This window comes from Suncus etruscus, chromosome 2 (assembly GCF_024139225.1).
Source record: "Suncus etruscus isolate mSunEtr1 chromosome 2, mSunEtr1.pri.cur, whole genome shotgun sequence".
Lineage (NCBI taxonomy): Eukaryota > Metazoa > Chordata > Mammalia > Eulipotyphla > Soricidae > Suncus > Suncus etruscus.
The window spans coordinates 52086535-52107163 of NC_064849.1; the positions used below are offsets into that span (position 1 = coordinate 52086535).

General features: G+C 34.9%; 1 protein-coding gene across 1 annotated transcript in view; it reads left to right on the top strand.

Annotated features, from left to right (window-relative positions):
* Positions 1–20629, top strand: part of SLC25A21 (solute carrier family 25 member 21) — a 238160-nt gene that overhangs the window by 170112 nt on the left and 47419 nt on the right. Inside the window, exons 3-4 of the mRNA XM_049766821.1 lie at positions 7561–7627; positions 18259–18318. Of these exons, the coding sequence (XP_049622778.1) occupies positions 7561–7627; positions 18259–18318 (127 nt within the window). The remainder of the gene's footprint in view (positions 1–7560; positions 7628–18258; positions 18319–20629) is intronic.

The following is a 20629-nucleotide window of genomic DNA, read 5'->3' on the forward strand; positions in this document are numbered from 1 at the left end:
ATGTACATAAGTAATACAAGGCCTGTTTTGATTATACAATTAAAAACAAATGTGGCCCAATATTGTAGTGCTCTGTGTCTACTTGTGTTTGTGAACAATAACTCCCATTATTATAAGATCCATCATGACTTTGAAACCATGTACCTAATACTCCTATTTGTTTAGGAGCTGCTTTGTGGGTCCATCTGTGACACTGGATTCACTCACAGACAATCATACCAATAGAGTAAGGTTTGGGTGTGTGATGGACTTCTGAAAGAAGCAATCAAAAAACTATTTTAATGGTTCTCAGTCTCATCCTAAATGTTTTTGCTTAAACGTAACAACTATTATGATTTAAGTCTTTAAGACAATTCAAAACTTTTTTAAAAACAGGAATTTTAAAAACTATTTAGATCAAAATGGTGGACAGATGACCAAAGACATAACTGGAAGAAGCTTAAATGATAAGGATTACTTTTTAATTTTACATAACCAAAAATGGGAAAGTATACTGCCAGGATGAGTTAACTTCTGTCCAGCCTCAGCTTAATGAGATTTCTCATGCGGTTACTTGAACATTGAAAGGACTTTATAGTAATTTTCTTCTTTTCCTTAGAGTAGAAACTCAAGACTTTCTGACATACTTATCTCTGAAGATTCATGGACTAGATTTAGGTCATACCCATGCCTAATCTACCATATTTGTCGGCGTATAAGACGACTGGGCGTATAAGACGGCCCCCTAATTTTGCAGTTAAAGCATAGGTTTAGGCCTATATATTATCTGTATCAGACAGAACGTGCATGTGCTGCATGTGTTCCTGTGCTCATGTACCACAGTGAGCCAATCACAACAAGCAAAGGATCAAAGGTTATACTGTAATAGACTTCCTCTCTGACTCTGGCCAATCTGAGCAGGCGTTTTACAGTGTAGATTCGGATTCAACATTGTCTAATTTGCATGCATAAAAAGCCTGCTTGGATTGGCTGAGTTAGAGAAGCGGTCAGAGCAGCCTTGCAGTGATTGGTGCAGAATCGAGTTGGAAAATTCGTTTTGTGGCAATATTCAGACAATTTTCGTTTAGCGGCAAATTGAAACATTTTTCGGGATATACTCAGCGTATAAAATGACCCCTGATTTTCGGTTGACTTTTTTTTTGTTTTAAAAATCGTCTTATATGCTGGAAAATACTGTACTTGCTAGTAGGGAAAGGTGCCATTACAAATAGCTTGTACAATTCCTCTTTCCTATTGGACTGGAGTAAAATTCACCCCATTGAGCATATCTGTACCATACCTTGAGGGACAGAGGGTTTGGGTGGCTTTTGTTTGGCCAATATCCAATAGTGATTCCACTTATTTTTAACAAGGGGCTTATTTTAATATTTAGTTTTAAAATTTCAGTTTTATCCTATAATTGAAATATGCCTTATCTTTCTTCCACACTGACACAATTATTCCAGTGTTCTTTCTAAGGACAAAAGTTTATTCTAGTAGAAAATTTATTTTATGCTAGGGTATATATTTTTTTCTCATTATGTTCTAACTAGAAACTGTTTAATATACAATCCAAAAGCTTTCAAACATAAATTATCTTACTTACCTAAACCCAGATCTACTATTGATATCAGTCCGATATTCTGTTACTATAAAAACAAGATTGAATGGAAGTGAGATTTGAAACCTTGATTTTAATTGCCTCTTCCTCCTAAAATAAGAAATGACGCAATTTTTTGCAGTCAAAATAATTTTTACAAAGTGTTTACAAAATAAGTTTAATTTCAAGAGAAAAAACAACAACAGAAGACCAGTTTAACCAAGTTGTAAGATGATGGACTTTGATTTGACTTGCTGCCTTCTTTGGCCATGGTGTGAAAAAAGATCTCATCCACAAAGTGAAGGACTGTTGATGATGTCAAAATGTGTACATACTTCCAATGTATTCTTTACAGAATAGCTAGTAGATTGTAAGCATTTAACAAATTCAACAGCTTTTACTTATAATAATATTAATGAAAGTTGACATTCAGGTTAACATTATTGTACACAGTATAGTTCAAAATCAAGCTTGCCACTTGCCACAAAATTGAGAAACAAATTGTGAAGGCTACCACATAATTTTTTTATCACTTCATTTTTTAGGACTTTGTTCATGTACTTAAATAGTCAACTCTCTCCTTTTCCACTGGAAATGGCTTGATAGACAAATGAAGGTTTTCTTTCTTTTAAGCATTCCAATTCAGAGAGAAGTGATAGCTGCATGGTCTTTCTCCATATTTCTATGGAACAGGAGGCTTTCCTTTAGCTGGTACCCCCCCCCCACTTTTTTTTTCATTTTTTATATATATTTTATTTAAACACCTTGATTACATACATGATTGTGTTTGGGTTTCAGTTATTTATACTTCAGTTATATTGGCAGTCTGGCATTGGTTCTTGTATCTCTTCCAAATATTGTTCCCATTAGCTTGATGTGGATCAGAACTTCATATCAGAATGATGACTTTCCTATATTCTTAGGGAAAACTGCCATCAATGCACCAAAAATTTTAGAATCTCACTTTCTAAGCATATGGGGAGTATCCAAATTTGTCACTTGGCTTCTTGAGTAAGCAGGATGGAGCATGTTGTTATGGATATCACTTTCATGTTTATTGTACTGGTAAGCAATGTATTCTGTATTTAAAGGCAAAACTGAAATGAAGGCAGAAAATTTGACAGAATTAATTGTGCATGCAGGTACAAACATCAATTCTTTGGCAGAAAAGAAACTTGTACCTCCTTTCCAAGGCATTGTATCTTTTAGTGTAATCAAGTATATATCATACTATAATTTGGAACATTTTTGGTTTTTAGCTAATTAAGTAATCGAAGTTCTTCAGCATGAACACTTGCCTGCATCCTCTTGACACAATTTTGCCTCTTGGCTCCTCTGACTGGACTATCTTCTCTCATGAAGATGCCTCATGGTGGAGGGCCTGGCCTGTAGGTCCTGTATAAGGGCACTATGAGTGTAGGAGTCAGGGAGCTTGCTTTAGGATTCAGAACATTTGGGTTCAGTAATAAACTCAACACAAACTGATTTAAGTTTTAATACAAAGGATTTATTATAAATGTTATTGGTATCTCAAAGGATCACTAATAAAGGTAACAGCAATATCCCAAGAAGCGTCAGAATGTAGTTATGCATAAAGAAATCCTGGAAGGCAGGCCACACTTTAATTACTTGTAATTTTCTCTCTATCTTGCTTCTACATACCCTTGCATGGTGGGTTTCTGTTTTTTGTTTTTTTTTGTGTGTGTCTTTTGTTGTTGTTGTTATTGTTGTTGTTTTTAATCATTGCACAATGAGATTCTCTAAATGACAGCAATAGTGACTGCTATAAATATCCATCTTTTGTCTTAAAACTTCAACCACAAAGAGGAAGATTGCTTTTTCATTCCCAATTTCAAAATACTGATGAGAATCTCAATTAGGTCTAGCTTGGATTCTGATTCATAGGGACAAAAATACAGAATATTATTTGGATCCAATGGTAAATTGCTCAATTAATTGCTGCCACAGGCAGTATCTTAGATCTTGTATTGCTAGATTGGTTCCTGCAGGGAGACTCTCCAAAAGAGGCACCAAGATCTAACTGTCCTACATATGTTCCTTTATGCATGGATATACAGTACAAGCAATGCAAGTCGATAATCCTAACTTTACATTTATCAACAAAGATTACACAAGTCTGTGTTTGTTTCCATTAGAACTGTTCCTTCATTATTAGAAATTCTAGATAGTAGAATGACTGAAGGGGGGGGTAACTGCCCATAAAAATATCGAGTAGAGAATATAGAAGGAAGGGGTACTTCAAGGAAGCATCCCCAACATGAAGCAGAGGGCTCTGGACCTCCCAGTTCTTTTCATATTAAATCCTTATGGTGTGCACAGCTGCCTCTCTTTCCTCCCGCATTACACCTCTTTTTAATATTTCTTCCATCATTTTTGAAATAAAGACCTTCTGTGTTATTTATAAGACTCCTGATCTCCAGAGCAGCAATGCTCTACTTTGGGCAAATGTTTGAAGTAAAGACAGAATTTGTCTTTAGAAAAGCATTTTCCAGCGATTCCTTGTTCTTTTTCATAGAACAAAATATCTGAAGTTGAACTAGACCAAAATTGAGACCATCTATTCTATTCTTTTTTTTTTTTTTACTACAGCCCATGTTTGACATCCATGACAAGTGGACAACCAAATAGCTTGCTCACAAACTGTAAAGAGGGCGTCATTCTTCAGAAAAGCCTATTCTAGCTCTAGATCATTCTGACTATACTAGAACTATTTTCTTGTTTTAATCGCCTAATGTTTTTTATTGCTTCTACTTAGCCCTTTGAAACAGAAAAGTTTGACCCTCTTTCCTACATTACCTTATATGACTTCATTATGTTCTTGTTTCTCTCTATGATTTTTCTTCTCCAGTATGAGCAACTATTCTTTTTGAAACTCTTTTTTTTATTATATGGATTTCAAATGCTTCTACTAACCTTTTCTAAATTTATACCTACTTAACTGGTTCTTCTTAAATCACCACTCTGAAACCCCTGCCACCAAGAATAGGCATAACCTTTCAGAAATGGAAGGAATATGTCATACAGTACAGGAATAATAATATTTTATTACATATAGAGAAATTTTTTCAGGAAAATTACAACTTATCTTTTGAGAAGTTTGAATCTATTTTAATTACTTTCAAGCTGAAATTATGTAAGAATAAGTTTATCAATTATTATCATTGAATTTTAATGAGAAAGATTACCGGCATTTAAATTTTATGTGTCTAGAAGAAATCAATATTGATGTGAGAACTTCAGGCAGGTGAGAGTGGACTCGAAGGAGAAATTTCTTCCATTCTTCAAGGTAGAAGAAATTGATCAAATCCCATAGTGGCTCAATTATGTGTGTACTTTACCTCTTCTTCATAGTGATAGTATTAGCTATTAATTCAAAAATGGGGGCAGAGTAAGTCCATATTATGGACAAATTGATTCCACACTTCATTCCTCTTTACTACCCTAGTAACATGTGGACCCAGAGATTAGCAATGGTACAGCAGGTAAGTGTTTGTCTTGCACAAGGCTGACCCAGGTTCAATGTCCGACAGCCCATATGGTTCTCTAAGTACTGTCAGGAATAATTTCTGAGTGTAGAACCAGGAATAACCCTTGAGTATTGCCTAGTGTAGCTCACCACCCACAAAAGATAACATAAGTCTGTTTTCTGTGTATGCTTGTATTTGAGAGAGAGAGAGAGAGAGAGAGAGAGAGAGAGAGAAAGTATGTGTGTGTAAGAGAGAGAGAGAGAGAGAGAGAGAGAGCACGAGCAGGAGTTGGGGTGAGTTTGTAAGGATACTTAAACATACCCAGACATCAAGGATAAACAGTTGAGAAAATATAAAGCAATTTCACTGCTACTCTCACTGTAAGGGACTGTATAAACAAGGAAAAAGCAAGATGTGATCAAGTTGAGTTAGGTAGCACAACTAACTATCTTTTTTTTTGTTGTTTGTTTTTTGTTTTTTGTTGGGGGGGGTCATACCCGCCCATGCTCAGGGGTTACTCCTGGCTCTATGCTCAGAAGTCACTCCTGGCAGGCTCAGGGGACCATATGGGATGCCAGAATTTGAACCACCGACCTTCTGCATGCAAGGCAAATGCTTTACCTTCATGCTATCTCTCTGGCCCCACAACTATCTTTCATGTACAAAAGCTAGAAACAAAACCCAATGCCACAAAGACTGGCACACATCACAAAGAACAAGAACAATCAGTGCTGGGAAGATGTGGGGGAAAAGGAACTCTCATTTACTGCCTGACAACAGATGAGTGAATATAGAAGCTGTGGTACATATACACAACGGAGTACTGTGCAGCCATCAGAAAAATGAAGTCATGAAATTTTCTGATACCTGAATGGACATTGAAACTATTATCCTGAATGAAATGAGTCAGAGGGAGAGAGATAGACACAGAATAGTCTTACTCATTTGTGGGATTTAAGAAAAATAAAAGATATTATAGTAATAATACCCAGAGACAATAGAGATGAGGGATGAAGGACCAGCCTATGATATGAAGCTTACCACAAAGATTGGTGAGTGCAGACAGAGAAATAACTACAGAAACAATCATCATGACAATGGTAGTGAGTGAGAGAAATAGAAAGCCTGTCTCAAAGACAGACAGGGGGTAGTGAAGGAGGGAGATGGGGGACATTGGTGGTGGGAAGGTTGCACTGGTGAAGGGGGGTGTACTTTTTATGACTGAAACCCAATTAAAACATGTTTGTAACCATAGTGCTTAAATAACAATATCATTATTTTTAAATAAATAAAGTTTAAAGAAAAAGAAACAGAACTCAATTTAAGGGAAACTCAATGAGTCCTATCAAAAAAACCTCAGTCCCAACTTAAATGTATAACTTTAAATAAGGACACCAAGTCCAATCCTTACCTGAAACTACTTATGGGCTTATCTGAAAAACAAATTATCATAATAATTTAAAATAATCAATAATATAAAATAGACAATAATTAAAAATAGTCTGCATTTTGGCATATATTCTGATTTTCAATAAGGCTAAGGTGGACTGAAGCAGTAGTATATTCAGTAGGGCATTTGCTTGCCTTGACTAACCTAGGTTTGATCCCCATTTCCCATATAGTACCTTGAACATCACCAAGAATTATTTCTGAGTTCAGAGCCAGGAGTAATCACTGAGTATCTCTGGGTGTGGCCCCAAAAATAAAATAAAATAAATGAGATTTGATATATGTATGCATATGTATTTCTAGGGTAAACTGTTTTTATTTTAAATCTTAAGGTCTAATAAAAATTAGTAATGACTTTTTATAAACCTTAAACATATGTTACTCATTTGTATATAATTTTTTCTAAAATTTTTGTGTAGGTGAGCATGATTCTTTGATCATTGGTAGAAAATAGCTATTCCTAGCCCTATGCAGTTACCTGCAAATAAGGGAGTCTGATATTTCTTCTAACAGTAATATATGAATCAATAATCAACCTTCCTAACCTTGACCCTTATCCATTGAAAGAATATTTTTAATTATGATGATTCAGGATAGGGCTTAAGCTCTAGTTCCATTGTATTGATAATATGAAAATTGAGAATTTCCCCACTGGGTTATCCTCAGGAAACTTTTGTCTGATGGATTCAGCGTAACTACCACAGAAAGAAAAGGCAGGACAGTATATAGGAAGCCTAAACTTCCACACAACTGTGTGTGTCTATTTCTTAGAGGGAGAAGATTTAAGTTCATCTTGAGATGCAAGTCATAGTTGTTCAGCAACTTACCTTAGGCATTTTAATCTCAGTAGAACGTATTCTTCTAAACATCATACTTTGACTTCATAATCCCTCTAGTTTGAAAGTTTAACACAGAAAGATTATGATTGGAATGCTAAATTGAATCATTGGAAATGCTTTCATATTAGTTGCTTTATTTATGAGCAAAGGCAGAATTGCATTATTTTAAATTCTTTTACTTATGTTAAACCTATCTATCCAATAGGCTATTTGGTTTCTACAAGGGAATCCTGCCACCTATATTGGCTGAAACACCGAAAAGAGCAGTAAAGGTAAGCATTTCTGCCAAGTAGAAATAGATCACAATAATTGTATCTATAACTGACAAATGTACCACTAAAAAAACTACAGGATATTACTATAAATTAAACATGAAACTCAAAAACATAATGAAAAATTATATCAATTTTAATTATTATTATACATGATAAATCTCTCATATACTGGTTTGTAGAATACAAACATCACTCCCTTATCATGACAAAATTGTACAAAAAAAATACAATGGTGAAAGAAATTAGTGTAATCAAGCAATGAAAGGTAGGTATTCTGTTTGTGACTGAAACCCAAGTACAATCATGCTTATAATCATGGTGCTTAAATAAAGATTTTATATATTAAAAAAACATGAAAATCACAAAATAGTTTGAACTTCTCCAGAAAATGTATAAATTATGAATAGATAATTAGTGTGGTAAGGTGGGAGAGAATAGGAATAGAAAAAGGTAGAAAGTCTTTCTCCTGCAACAACACCGTGTTATGAATAAAACTAATATAATTAGTTTCAAATACAATTAAGTTCAAATATTATAGTTAAAACATATATTTGTATGTAACATTCATGTAACTCATAACTGCATCCCCATTTCCATCTCCCACCTAATTTTCTACGCTAAAATTCTCTGTTCTAGTTTTACAAAACTGATACTTCTTACTATCCCTATTTCCATCTCTTTAACCAGAATGGCATAGAAGTTTTGTGTACTGCTTACTGATCTGGTATCTGGAAAGAACCATAGAGACCTGGCAGTCCCTCCAGGAGAGAAAATAATAAATCCAGTCATTCCCTTTGAATATGTCTTCCATGTAAAAATAAAGTTCTGATCATATTGTCCTTGATTGGCATTTTCCTCTTTCCCATACCACTGCCTCTCCAAATGGTGCCTTTTTCTAAAAGAGGATAGGTCGAGTGACTTTCTTTCTAACTTTTCCCATGTCCTTGATTAGTATTCTCAATATTCCTGAAAAGTAATAAGGGTAAACTTATATACTATTACTAAGTTAAGAATGTGACTGTGTTTTTAAAATGTATGATAAAAGACATATATAAGTATGTATACATATACGCATATAAAGGCATGCAGTTTTAAGTTTATGTCAGAACTGCAATTCAAAGGATTTGATTAAGGTCTAGAATTCAAAAAACAAAGCTTTAAACATGCTTTCCCTATAAATGCATCTTTTTTTGCCATAGTTTTTGTGATTTCTTATTATTATTTCAATACAAATTTCATTAGAAGGATCTGAATCACAGTCAAAATCTGGAAAAAGTTCACCAAAGTACACAAGAGCGCTGAATTGAATTATGAAATGGCTTCACTTGATAAAAGATTGCCCAAGTAAACAAACAGTGCAGAGTTCCTGTTCAAAGGGAAAAGGCACTTTGTTTCCATGAAATAATATAGTCATTTGTTCAGTGTTTTACTGTATAAATAAAGCAAGTTACAACTAAGGTTTTTCCTAAGATATGTCTTCTTAATACTATATATTGAGACAATTTAAACTTTTTAAAAGATTAAATTTTATCGTTGTTGAAGAACCATTAATGGAAGGAAAAAAAAAAAGGTTGAGCTTTACAAAACTGAGTTAGTCTCTACATAAAAAAAAATAAAAATGGAACGCCCCCTGCCAGAACAATGGTTAACAGATGAACATTTGGGCAACTGGATATGGTACATGTGTCCCAGACATCTTGTTTCAAGTAGATTTTACCTTTAAATTATTGAGACATATGGTAACTGCGTTGACTTTTTAAGTATAACTTGAAGTAAAGTATATTTCTGCCAGATGGATAACACTGGTTTTTCAACACAATTTGTGAAAACATTCATTTTTATACTTATTTATCTTAGGATATCTTAAGTATAAACATATTATTATAACAAGTACATACATCATACATTGTCCTATTGTATTTTCAGAGTTTTAGAGAAATTATTTGGAAACTACATATATATATATCTTCACATATTTATATGTATTTACAAATATAATTATAGTTCTGCATTATTGATATATACCTATTTAATGTATATATCTGATATTAACACTTCAGTTATTATACTTATTATTATAATTAGAAACAATTGGGGGGATTTGGGGTGACACTCAGGGGTTAATCCTGGCTACACACTCAGAAATTGCTCCTGGCTGGGGACACCTGATTGAACTGAGGTCCGTTCTGGATTAGCCACATGCAAGGCAAACACCCTACCACTGCACTATTGCTCTGGCCCCTAAGAAACAATTAAGATTTTTCTATACTTTGCTCTTAGAAATGAGATTTATCATTAAAATAAAAAGACTTAATGACACTCTATAAATGAGCTTTTCTATTTCACAAAGAAAGACAGAATTAGAATTAATATTATACTTAGCAAAAGAAAATAAATACCATACAGAAAAATATTGATCCCTCAGGTGAGAGACACTTCATTCTAATTTCCAGATTAGTCTTAAACATCACAGGTTCTAAAATACTATTTTTATTCATCTTTTCTTTAATGACTTCCTAATGCTGACTAATCTCATGAGACATTATAGATTATGAAATCTATTTATTCATCAATGTATTCTTACACTTATTACTATGTCTGATAAATAAGTAAAACAAAGAAAAACAATAATATTAATTTATAATAGAACTTTGATTTCTGCTTTTTTCCCCCAAAATTATTCCAACATCTATTTTTCATAGTTTTAGAAGGGCAAGACTTTTATTTCTGGCCAACTGGAGTAACAGGAGCCATTTTTACTTTACAATTTGAAATAAAACTATAAAAATAATATATGGAACCATTTTAGACACTGGATATTAGACAAGGAAAGGTGACACTATTAGAGATGGAAAGTAAATAGGCTTCAGAAATTGGCCCTATGGATGGACCCAGCTAACAGGGGGTTTCCAGGTCTAGCAACCAGCAAAAGAAATCTAGGTAGAGTCCAATGAACTCTGATTGAATAAAAGTGGAGAGATTAGGGAAAGCAAGAGGAGCAGGATTCACAAGATGGAGAAGCAAGAAAAGGGAAGGTGCCCACAGAGAGAACTTTTTGAGGGACAGTTTCAATATTGAGCTAAGAACTGACCAGACTATGCATGGAAGAAAACTAGCAAGGTTTGGAAAAGAACTATCAAAGAGATTAGAAGGGAATAGCAATCACATGGGGCTGGGGAGATTATAGTGATTGTTTTTATCAGCCAAACTGGAAGACCTCAATTTCCCCAGGCATAAAGAGAACTTAGACAGGGTTGCCCTCATGTAAGTGGGCAATAAATAGCCCTAGTTGAACACTGCTCAAGTCCCATTGACTAAGAGAAAAACCCAAATGTATCAGGCTGTTTCTATGATGTTGTTTTTGTTTGTTTGTTTGTTTGTTTTGGACCACATCCAGTACTCAGGACTTGCTCCTGTTTCTGTGCTCCAGGATCTTTCCTGCTAGTAGTCAGGGGACTATACGGGATACTGGCAATCAAACCCAGGTTGGCCACATGCAAAGCAAGTGCCCTACCTGCTGGACTATGACTACAGGTTCAAGTTTCATGTTATTTAACTGACCCCAGAACAGTATCTGAATGTTCAAATTATTCATCATCGGGGCCGGGCGGTGGCGCTGGAGGTAAGGTGCCTGCCTTGCCTGCGCTAGCCTAGGACGGACCGCGGTTCGATCCCCCGGCGTCCCATATGGTCCCCCAAGAAGCCAGGAGCAACTTCTGAGCGCATAGCCAGGAGTAACCCCTGAGCGTCACAGGGTGTGGCCCAAAAACCAAAAAAAAAAAAAAAAAAGAAAAAAAAAATTATTCATCATCAGATTGCTTAGTAAGCATGGATAAAGCAAAAGGAAGTATGTCAAATGGAAGTCTGGGTCACTTTGGAAAACAAACCAGCTTCTCCTCTCCAACATGACGTTTTTCCAGGAACCTATGACCAACTCCCAGCCACAGCCTTCTCTTGGGATAAATATGGACAGACTAGCAGTTTCAATATTCTAGATTAGAACATACATTACATAGAAAATAATACATTTTGATTCAAGATTTTATATTCAATAGTCCCTGTCTGGTAATAAAATAAGGAAACTGTAAAATCACCCCATGCACTGTATCTCCAAGTCCAGGTGAAAGTGTCTGAATCAGGGTGACACAAGAAATAATCCAGACCAGGCTGAGGGTGAAACACGTAGTCTGGCAGTCTTCTACCTAGTATGGAGATCACTGCCTGCCAGAACTACCATTTTTATTGAGTACAGAGATCACCCCTTAGTAGGTCAGTAAACCCACCAGGTTTACAAATAAGACAATCTTTGTTTTGGGTAAAACCAAGATGTAAACAAACAGATACAAAGAAACCAGGGTTAAACTGTTTTAGGTAAAATAAGGTGTAACCCAACAACTGCCCCTTTTTGTTCAAAAAATTGAAGGCTACATAAGCCATGTTATAGTGTTCTCTGCTAGAGGCAGGAACCCCAGATCAGAATTTGCAAAAGTGATTATTCTGCATAGGCACAGTAAAAGATGGCTGTAATAGCATCAAATTTTAAACTGTAAATATCATTCTCAAAACAATCAGCTATTTTCATATATTTTTTACATCTCACAACACTTTTCATAGACTTCTCTGAACATAAACATGAGAACCTTTCTGCAGATATACTTAATTAGAACATTCTTAAACATTCTTACACCGAGCACTGTAATATAAGTCTAGAACATCTGAGTTTCTTTTCATAAACTTCATTAAACAAAACTCACAAGAACATTTCCACAGATATATACAGTTTGAAAATAAGTTTGCTAAAACATTCTTATAATGAGCACTGTTAGTAATAGTCTATAGTATCCAAGTTACTTTTTCATCTACTTCTGTGGACTAAGAGATCAGAACATTTTTTGCAGACATAGTTTGAAATAACTTGCTACATAAGATACACAACAACATATCATAGCAATTGAGAAACATTCACTAGGATATCTGAGAACTTCCAAAACTCTAACATGCATTTCCCCAGAATTGTGCAAACAAATATTAAAGCACTAAAGTTATGTTTTTGAGTATTTTCCCTCTTGATTTCTTTTTTATTCATATCTTTATATAAAAACCTTGATTACAAGTATTATTGTAGTTGGGTTTCAGTTATACAAAGAACATACCCCTTCACCAGTGCAATATTCCCATCACCAATGTCCCAAATTTTCTTCCTCCCCATCTCACCTATACCTGTACTCTAGAGAGGCTTTCTACTTCCCTCATTCATTCTCATTGTTATGATAGTTCTCAGTGTAGTTATTTCTATAACTGCACTCACCACTCTTTGTGGTAAGCTTCATGTTGTGAGCTGTATCTTCCAGCCCTCCTCTCTTTGTCTCTGAGGATTATTGCAAAAAAGTCTTATATTTCATAAAAACCCATAGATGAAGAAGACTATTCTGCGTCTATCTCTCTCCCTTTGACTTATTTCACTCAGCATAATGGATTCCATGTACATCCATGCATAGGAAAATTTCATGACTTCATCTCTCCTGACAGCTGCATAATATTCCATTGTGTTTATGTACCACAGTTTCTTTAGCCATTCATCTGTTGAAGGACATCTTGGTTGTTTCCAGAATCTGGCGATTGTAAGTAGCACAGCAATGAACATAGGTGTGAGGAAGGGATTTTTGTATTGTATTTTTGTGTTCCGTGGGTATATCCCTAGGAGTGATATAGCTGGATTGTATAGGAGCTCAATTTCCAGCTTTTGGAGGAATCTCTATATGTAAAGCACTAAAGTTAGCTATGAAATTTTCTGTTTGCAATGGGGGCTTAAAACAGTAAGACTCATACAGACAAATCGACCCAGCTATTCCACTTCTAGGGATATACCCTAGGAACACAAAAATACAATATATATATATATATATTATATATATATATATCTTTATATAACTGAAACCCAACTACAATAATACTTGTAATCAAGGTGTTTAAATAAAGATAAAAATCCATACAGATAAAACACAATTTAACCAGCAAGACAATGACCGATGCAAATAGTCAAAAGATTTAACCTGAACCAAAGTTAAGATGCTGAAAGTTCTGAAAAACAACTTCTCCTTTGTAGGTCTTCAGCTGGTCTTGGATCCTACATCTTCTCAATCTTCACTTTCTGTTAGACTGCCAAGATCATCTGGGCGGGAATCTGGGTTACAGGAAATCCACTCTTCTGCCTTCCAATGAGATTTATTTTAGGCTTTTTTCCAATTAATGGCCTCTATTTGCAGTTTGGGAGGCCAGGGTCCTCAGAAAAGGCACCATTGGTGAGAGAAAGATCAGATGCATAGGCCTCTAGAGAGGAGCTCCAATTTTTCAGCTCTCCCTCCTTCATTTCTAGTGTATGTCCCACCTGAAGGATCCTCCACCATGTTCAGAATAGATGCCACATGTATTCTGGGCTCTCCATTCTCATTCCAGCTTAAGAAAGCCATGACAAGACACCATAAGGCCAAAGCATTCACCATTGTTGCAGTTTTCTTCTTAGGTTCAGGGTTTAAGTCAGTCTAAGGTTCGGGTGCCAGTTGTAAAATTACCCCACACGCTGTATCCCCAAGCCCAGGTGAATGTGTCTGAATCAGGGTCAAACAAGAAATAATCCAGACCATGCTGCAGTAATCTGGCAGTCTTCTATCTAGTATGGAGTTCGCTGCCTGCCAGAACTACTGTTTTTATTAAATACAGAGATCACCCCTCAGTAGGGCAGTAAACTTACCCAGGTTTACAAGTAAGACAATCTTGGTTTTGGGTGAAACCAAGTTGTAAACAAACAGATACAAAGAAACCAGGGATAAACTTTGTTTTAGGTAAAATACAGTAAGGTGTAACCCAACAGGATAAAGTTTTTCATCATATATTTTCATGAGTTTGTGTAACAAACTTTATTTGTGATGATTCTACTTTAGAGTGCAACTTCATAAGTGCCATTTTATCACATCTACAAAGTAACAAATTTTATGGATGAAAATTTACTAAAAATACCATGTCCATAAAAGAGTAGTATTATATAGAAAGGAAATAAAAAAGAAGTTATCTACTAAAAATTTAAAGAGGCTAGAGCGGCAGAATAGTGGGTAAAGTTCTTGCCTAGAATGCTGCTAACCTGGGTTTGATCCCTAGCATCCATCATACATGGTTCCCTGAGCACAGTGCCAAAGTAATCCCTGATTACTGCCAGGTGAATTTCTTATGAATAAAACAACACAGAAATTAATATTATTCTTCTAAGCTAATATTAATCTTCTAAACTCTGAGCATGAGAAGCATCCAATAAATATTTGTTCAATGAGTAAATGAGACTAATTTTATAAATATGGGTTTCAAACTATGATGACTATTTACTATTTACTATTTATAATACTATTTACTATTTACTATTGCTTAAAATTCACTCTAAAATATTTTAGTGTTTTCTTTGAAAGCTTTCCTTGAACTAGTCTTCATTTTTTACATTTTGTAAGTTAGATTTTAGTTGCAAAATATAAATTAAAACATTTGTTTTCAGTTTGAAGCACAGTTTTATTTATGACTTTTAAATTTAGCATTTATTCAATGTATTACTGTGATCTGTGACCTGTAGAGCTTCTTTATTCACAGGAATCACAATAATTTCATCATCACCATTTACCAAAAGTTTCCAGCAAGATTGCTGATGAATAACAATCAGCTAGTAATAGTTCTGGTTGTTTTTTAATGATAACTCTTAGGGACAGAGAGATGGTTCAAGATTTAACACATTTGAATGCAAGAAACCCAGGTTTAATCCCTATACAGGGGTTAAGGCACTTGCCCTTGCACACAGACTGAATCCCAATTCTATCTCTAGCATTGACTGGTCCCCTGAGCACCAGAAGGAGCAACCCTCAAACACAGAACTAGGAGTAGAAGATATACACCTTCGAGTATATCCTAAAATATACCAACATTTTTAATTGTTTAAAAGACTATAAATTTTTCCCCATGTTCAATAGTTTCTAGAATACACTTCATCAAAGCCATGGTGATGTTACTTTAACACATTTTTTACAGCTGGATCTATTGTGCCTGGAACATATGAGGAAGCCATTTAGTAAATATTTAATGGATGAATCCCTATTCTAAAAAAGTCTATATCCATAGTTAATCTGAGGAACCATGGCACAAAAATACTTCCTGGGTCTTTAGAAGACTGAAAATATATCTGATGACCTAATAATGATACTAGATGCCCAAATAATCATCATAGTCACATCCACACAGAAATATCTCTGACAACAAAAAAAGCAGTATATTTTAGCCTCTAAATCTGCATTGCTTTGCTACCAATTCTACATGGTTATAAAGTAAAAGAGTATAAAACATTTGGATCCATAAGAATACACTTGCCATTTCTGGGGTCTGAGAATCAAAACCAAACAGGTACTGTGTCTTACCTCTGTGGTTAGTAGCTATCTCACAGAATCCTCAGGAACAGAATATAATGTTCAAGCATATTTGTTTTTCAAAGCATAAAATTTTAAAAGGAATGTATAAAATATGTTTGGGACCCTCATTCTCCATAGCTAAAATGTAAATTGGGTCAGACTCTCAGAAAGAAGTATGGAATTTTCCACCAAATTAAAATAAAACTAACATATGATCTAATAACTCCACTTCTTTGTCTGTCTGGTTTCTGGTTTGAGGGGCACACCTGGCAATGCTCAGGGCTTAATCCTGACTGCTCAGATCACTTCTGGCAGTACTCAGGGGGCCATACAGTGCTGGGAACTGAACAGAGATCAGCTGCATCTTTAAACTCTATACTATATCTCTAGTCCCTAAAAACTCCATATATCCCAAGGGAAAAAAAGATATATACACACTAATGTTTATTGCAATACTATTTATAATAACTGAGATCTGAAAATATCTCAAATGCCTAATTAAAGATAGTTGGATAATTAGTTTTTATATATAAAAGCTGAATACTAGAAGCCATCATAAAAGATGAAATCTGAAAAATAAAAGATGAAATCTGGCCTTTTTCTAGGACATGAATGAACTGGGAAGTGTCATGCTTAGCAAAATAAGTTAGAAGGAGAAAGACAAATGATCTCTCTCTTATGTAGCATATCAATAAAATTAATAAAATAATAGGCAGTGTCTATTAAAAAACTCAGACTGTTACAACAGGATTAAGATTATAATAGCAGGGAATGGGTGAACAGAAAGAGTCTACAGTGGAGCTATTTTGGTACTTATGTGGTAGGTATTGTGTGTATATGTATATATATATAGATATAGATATACATATATATCCCAAATATATATTCTTTTAAGCCAACATTACTTCAATTTAAAATAAATAAAATGGAATATTTTTATTATTTAATAATAAAATTTATTATCATGTCTATTGAAGGAATGAAATCACTGTTATCGTCAAAGTTTTGTTTGTTTTGTCACTTTTGGGCCACACCTAGTGGTGCTCAGAGTTTACTCCTGACTCTCCCTGAAGGAATTGCTCCTGGTGGTCTCAGGAGCCATATGGAAAACCGGGGATCAAACCTGAGTCACCTTCATGCAAGGCTAGCATCCTGTCTATTGCTCTAACCCTCATCATCAAATTTAAAAAATAGAACAAATATTCCTCTTCATCCAAGTTAAGACTAGATTAGCTCTATAAGAAAGGGAATTGACCTGCTTCATTGTCACTGTGTACCTTAAATATTACTGTGAAAGATTTGTTATTCACTTTTGGTCACAATAAAAATTATTTAAAAAAAATTAAGAACTTGGGGCCAGGAAGGTGGCGCTAGAGGTAAGGTATCTGCCTTGCAAGCGCTAGCGTAGGACGGTCCGCGGTTCAATCCCCCGGTGTCCCATATGGTCCCCCCAAGCCAGGAGCGATTTCTGAGCTCATAGCCAGGAATAATCCCTGAGCGTCAAATGGGTGTGGCCCCCCCAAAAAAATTAAGAACAGAGCTTACACAAATGTTAGATATCTACTATGAGATATCTACTACCAAATACACGTTCATTTGAACAAACATCTGAATACCGAAAAAAAAAAAAAGAAAGGGAATTGACTACAAAGTGTTATTGGGGTCTTCCCTACTTTATCATGGCATCTTCATTGCTAGTGAGTGAGAAATTCCATGGAATAGTAGATACATAGCAACATGTGTAAGTCAAACTGAGAAATTGCTATCTTTTAAAGAGCATTATAAAACTGAGATTTCACTAAGAAAGTTGTGTTTTACAGAGAAAAATATAGGAGACCCAAGATTTTTAGGTTTCTCTGCCTATAAGTTTGAATCGTTGCCATAAAAAGAAGTCTATTGATGTCTGGGGAAACCGAAAATGGTCATGGTAAATGGAAGCTGTATGGTTCATTTACTGCTATAAAGGATTCCATCAGCTCTTCTGTAGGTTATTATAGCTTCATTTGAAAATGTGAATGTTGAAGAAAAATCCACTAGAAACTACCAACCAAGACTGAACTAAAACATTGGATAGTTTATCATTTTTTAAATACTGGTTTATAAAATGATTTACTAAAGAAATTTGAGTCAATTAAAGGGTTTTGTTGCAGGAAATTGTTATAAATCTCTGAATTTGGTTTTGCTTCACAGTTTTTCACCTTTGAGCAGTACAAGAAATTACTAGGATATGTGTCACTGTCACCAGCATTGGTAAGTGAAACTATTTATTATACTTAAGTGTGTGTGTTATTTCATAAGCAAAATCTGGAAACAAAAACCCTTTTGATTCCCCCAAGCCCAGTTACTAAAATATGAATATGAGTTATTCAATGTTGAGCTACTTGTTGAAAGCCATCTTCCTAATAATTCACAATTTGGCTATTTTATAGCTCCCAGTGATGAATTTATGATAATAATGATATACATAGAAAGGTTCATATGAGAAATGATCAAAAATATAAAATAAAGAAGACACTTGTCAAAGGCTTTTAAAAGCCAAAACACTCGTGTTTGTATACATATGGAATACATCTATTTATGCAAAAGCTAAGATGTCTAAGAGTATTTATAAGTGGACAGCTTTCCAGTTTTGTTCAGCTGCAAGAAATTTAGGACTTTGATCACTCTAGTCAGATACGTTGAATGACCTTGTACAGTCAAGGAGGACAGTGGTCTGACAATTACACAGCTCAATTGGAACTTGAATATCTTTAGTGATTTGAACACTGTTTCAAATGCTACTCTTTCTTTTTTGATGAATTTGACTGCTTTCTACAAAACATGTTAAATTATACTAAACAAATAAATTCTACAGATATATATACAACAAGAGCCCCAGACAGTGTACTTGAATTAACATTTTTGCTCCTAAACTGCAAAACCAAAATAAGAAAATCTGCATTGACCACTCTATTTTAGCTCCACTGAAAACTCTCTCATTTACCTGAAAAAAAAAATAAATGCACTGCAACTCAGCCAGAGAGGTAATGTTCTAAGCTTCACTCTTTAGTTGCTTTGTAAAGATTCATTTCAAAACACTCATTCTGCTAAATTCTATCCAATAAGAAATATCTATTATTTCAGAAATCTCAGGCTTGGAGGAATAGTACAACAGGTAAGGTTTTTGCCTTTCTTCTGTCTAACCCAGGATCTATAATTGGCACCAAATATGGTCCCAGAATACTGACACTAGTAATAGCTGAGATTGGAGCTAGGAGTAAGCCCTGAGCACCACTGGATTACATCCTCCCCACAAAAAATCACATGCTTCTTTTCTAGGACATAGTCTATTAATAAATCTAGTAAAACCACTTTATATTATTTCCAGAAAAAAAAAAAACGACCGGTCCAGCCTCTTGCCTAAACAAGGAGAAAGACTGGAATCATACAGAAGTGGTAGCATCAATCCTAAAATTAGCTATTTTTAAAGAAGTCTTCCATGTCACTTTCAACTTGGAAATAATATTGGTAAAAAGAAGATTAAAAACTTCCTAGCAGAAGAATAAAATATGGCATCCAGAGGCCCTGTTGGCTCTTCCCATATGGAGTAGTTGAACAACTGTGGTTCATTTGACTCTCTTGAGAACTGAAACATAAGAATTTGGCCACTCCACCTTTTATAATCAAATGCATCCAAATTACATACAGTTTTTCTCTTTTCTTGAGCTTATTCCAGTTTCTTTTTGAATATAGCTAAATATTTAAATAGCTATTAAATGTCCCCTTATGCTTTCACATAAAAAACACCGGGAGGTTGGAAATCCTAGGAAATTTAGGCCAGTTCCACTGGTCTCTGAAATAATCCAAGTAACACAATCTGCTGATAGCTGATCAATTCTTTCGACAAAGAACTGCTGAACACTGGTTCTGAAAGCAAGTGTAGCTGAATTTTATATGAGAACAAAAAAGGGAATTACTTGGAAGATTGCATATTGTAAGTTATAAAACCTAAACATCTGGATTTTAGCTTTCTTAGTTAGAAGATTTGGGACTAATTTTTTATTCCACTTTTGGCTTCCATGATGGAAGTCTAAGATAAATGAATAAAATATTTTTATATGTTGTCCTATATAAGTGTTTAAACCTATACCAGAGGAGCATGAAAAGTAAACATCATTATTTATCTCCTCTGCCCTGGAATTCTTCCTCTTCATTTTTATGTGCAACCATAAAAGTTGGTTTCTGGGACCCGGAGAGATAGCACAGCGGTGTTTGCCTTGCAAGCAGCCGATCCAGGACCTAAGGTGGTTGGTTCGAATCCCGGTGTCCCATATGGCCCCCCGTGCCTGCCAGGAGCTATTTCTGAACAGACAGTTAGGAGTAACCCCTGAGCACCACCGGGTGTGGCCCAGAAACCAAAAAAAAAAAAAAAGGTGGTTTCTGTATAGTGTTTTACAAGGGATCAAATATTTTATCATTATAATAATCTCATTATGTAAAAAATCAGGTAATATTGTCTCCATTTTACAGACAAAATAAGTGTGGCCAATGAAGTTTCCATGATTTGGACACAAATCTGCAG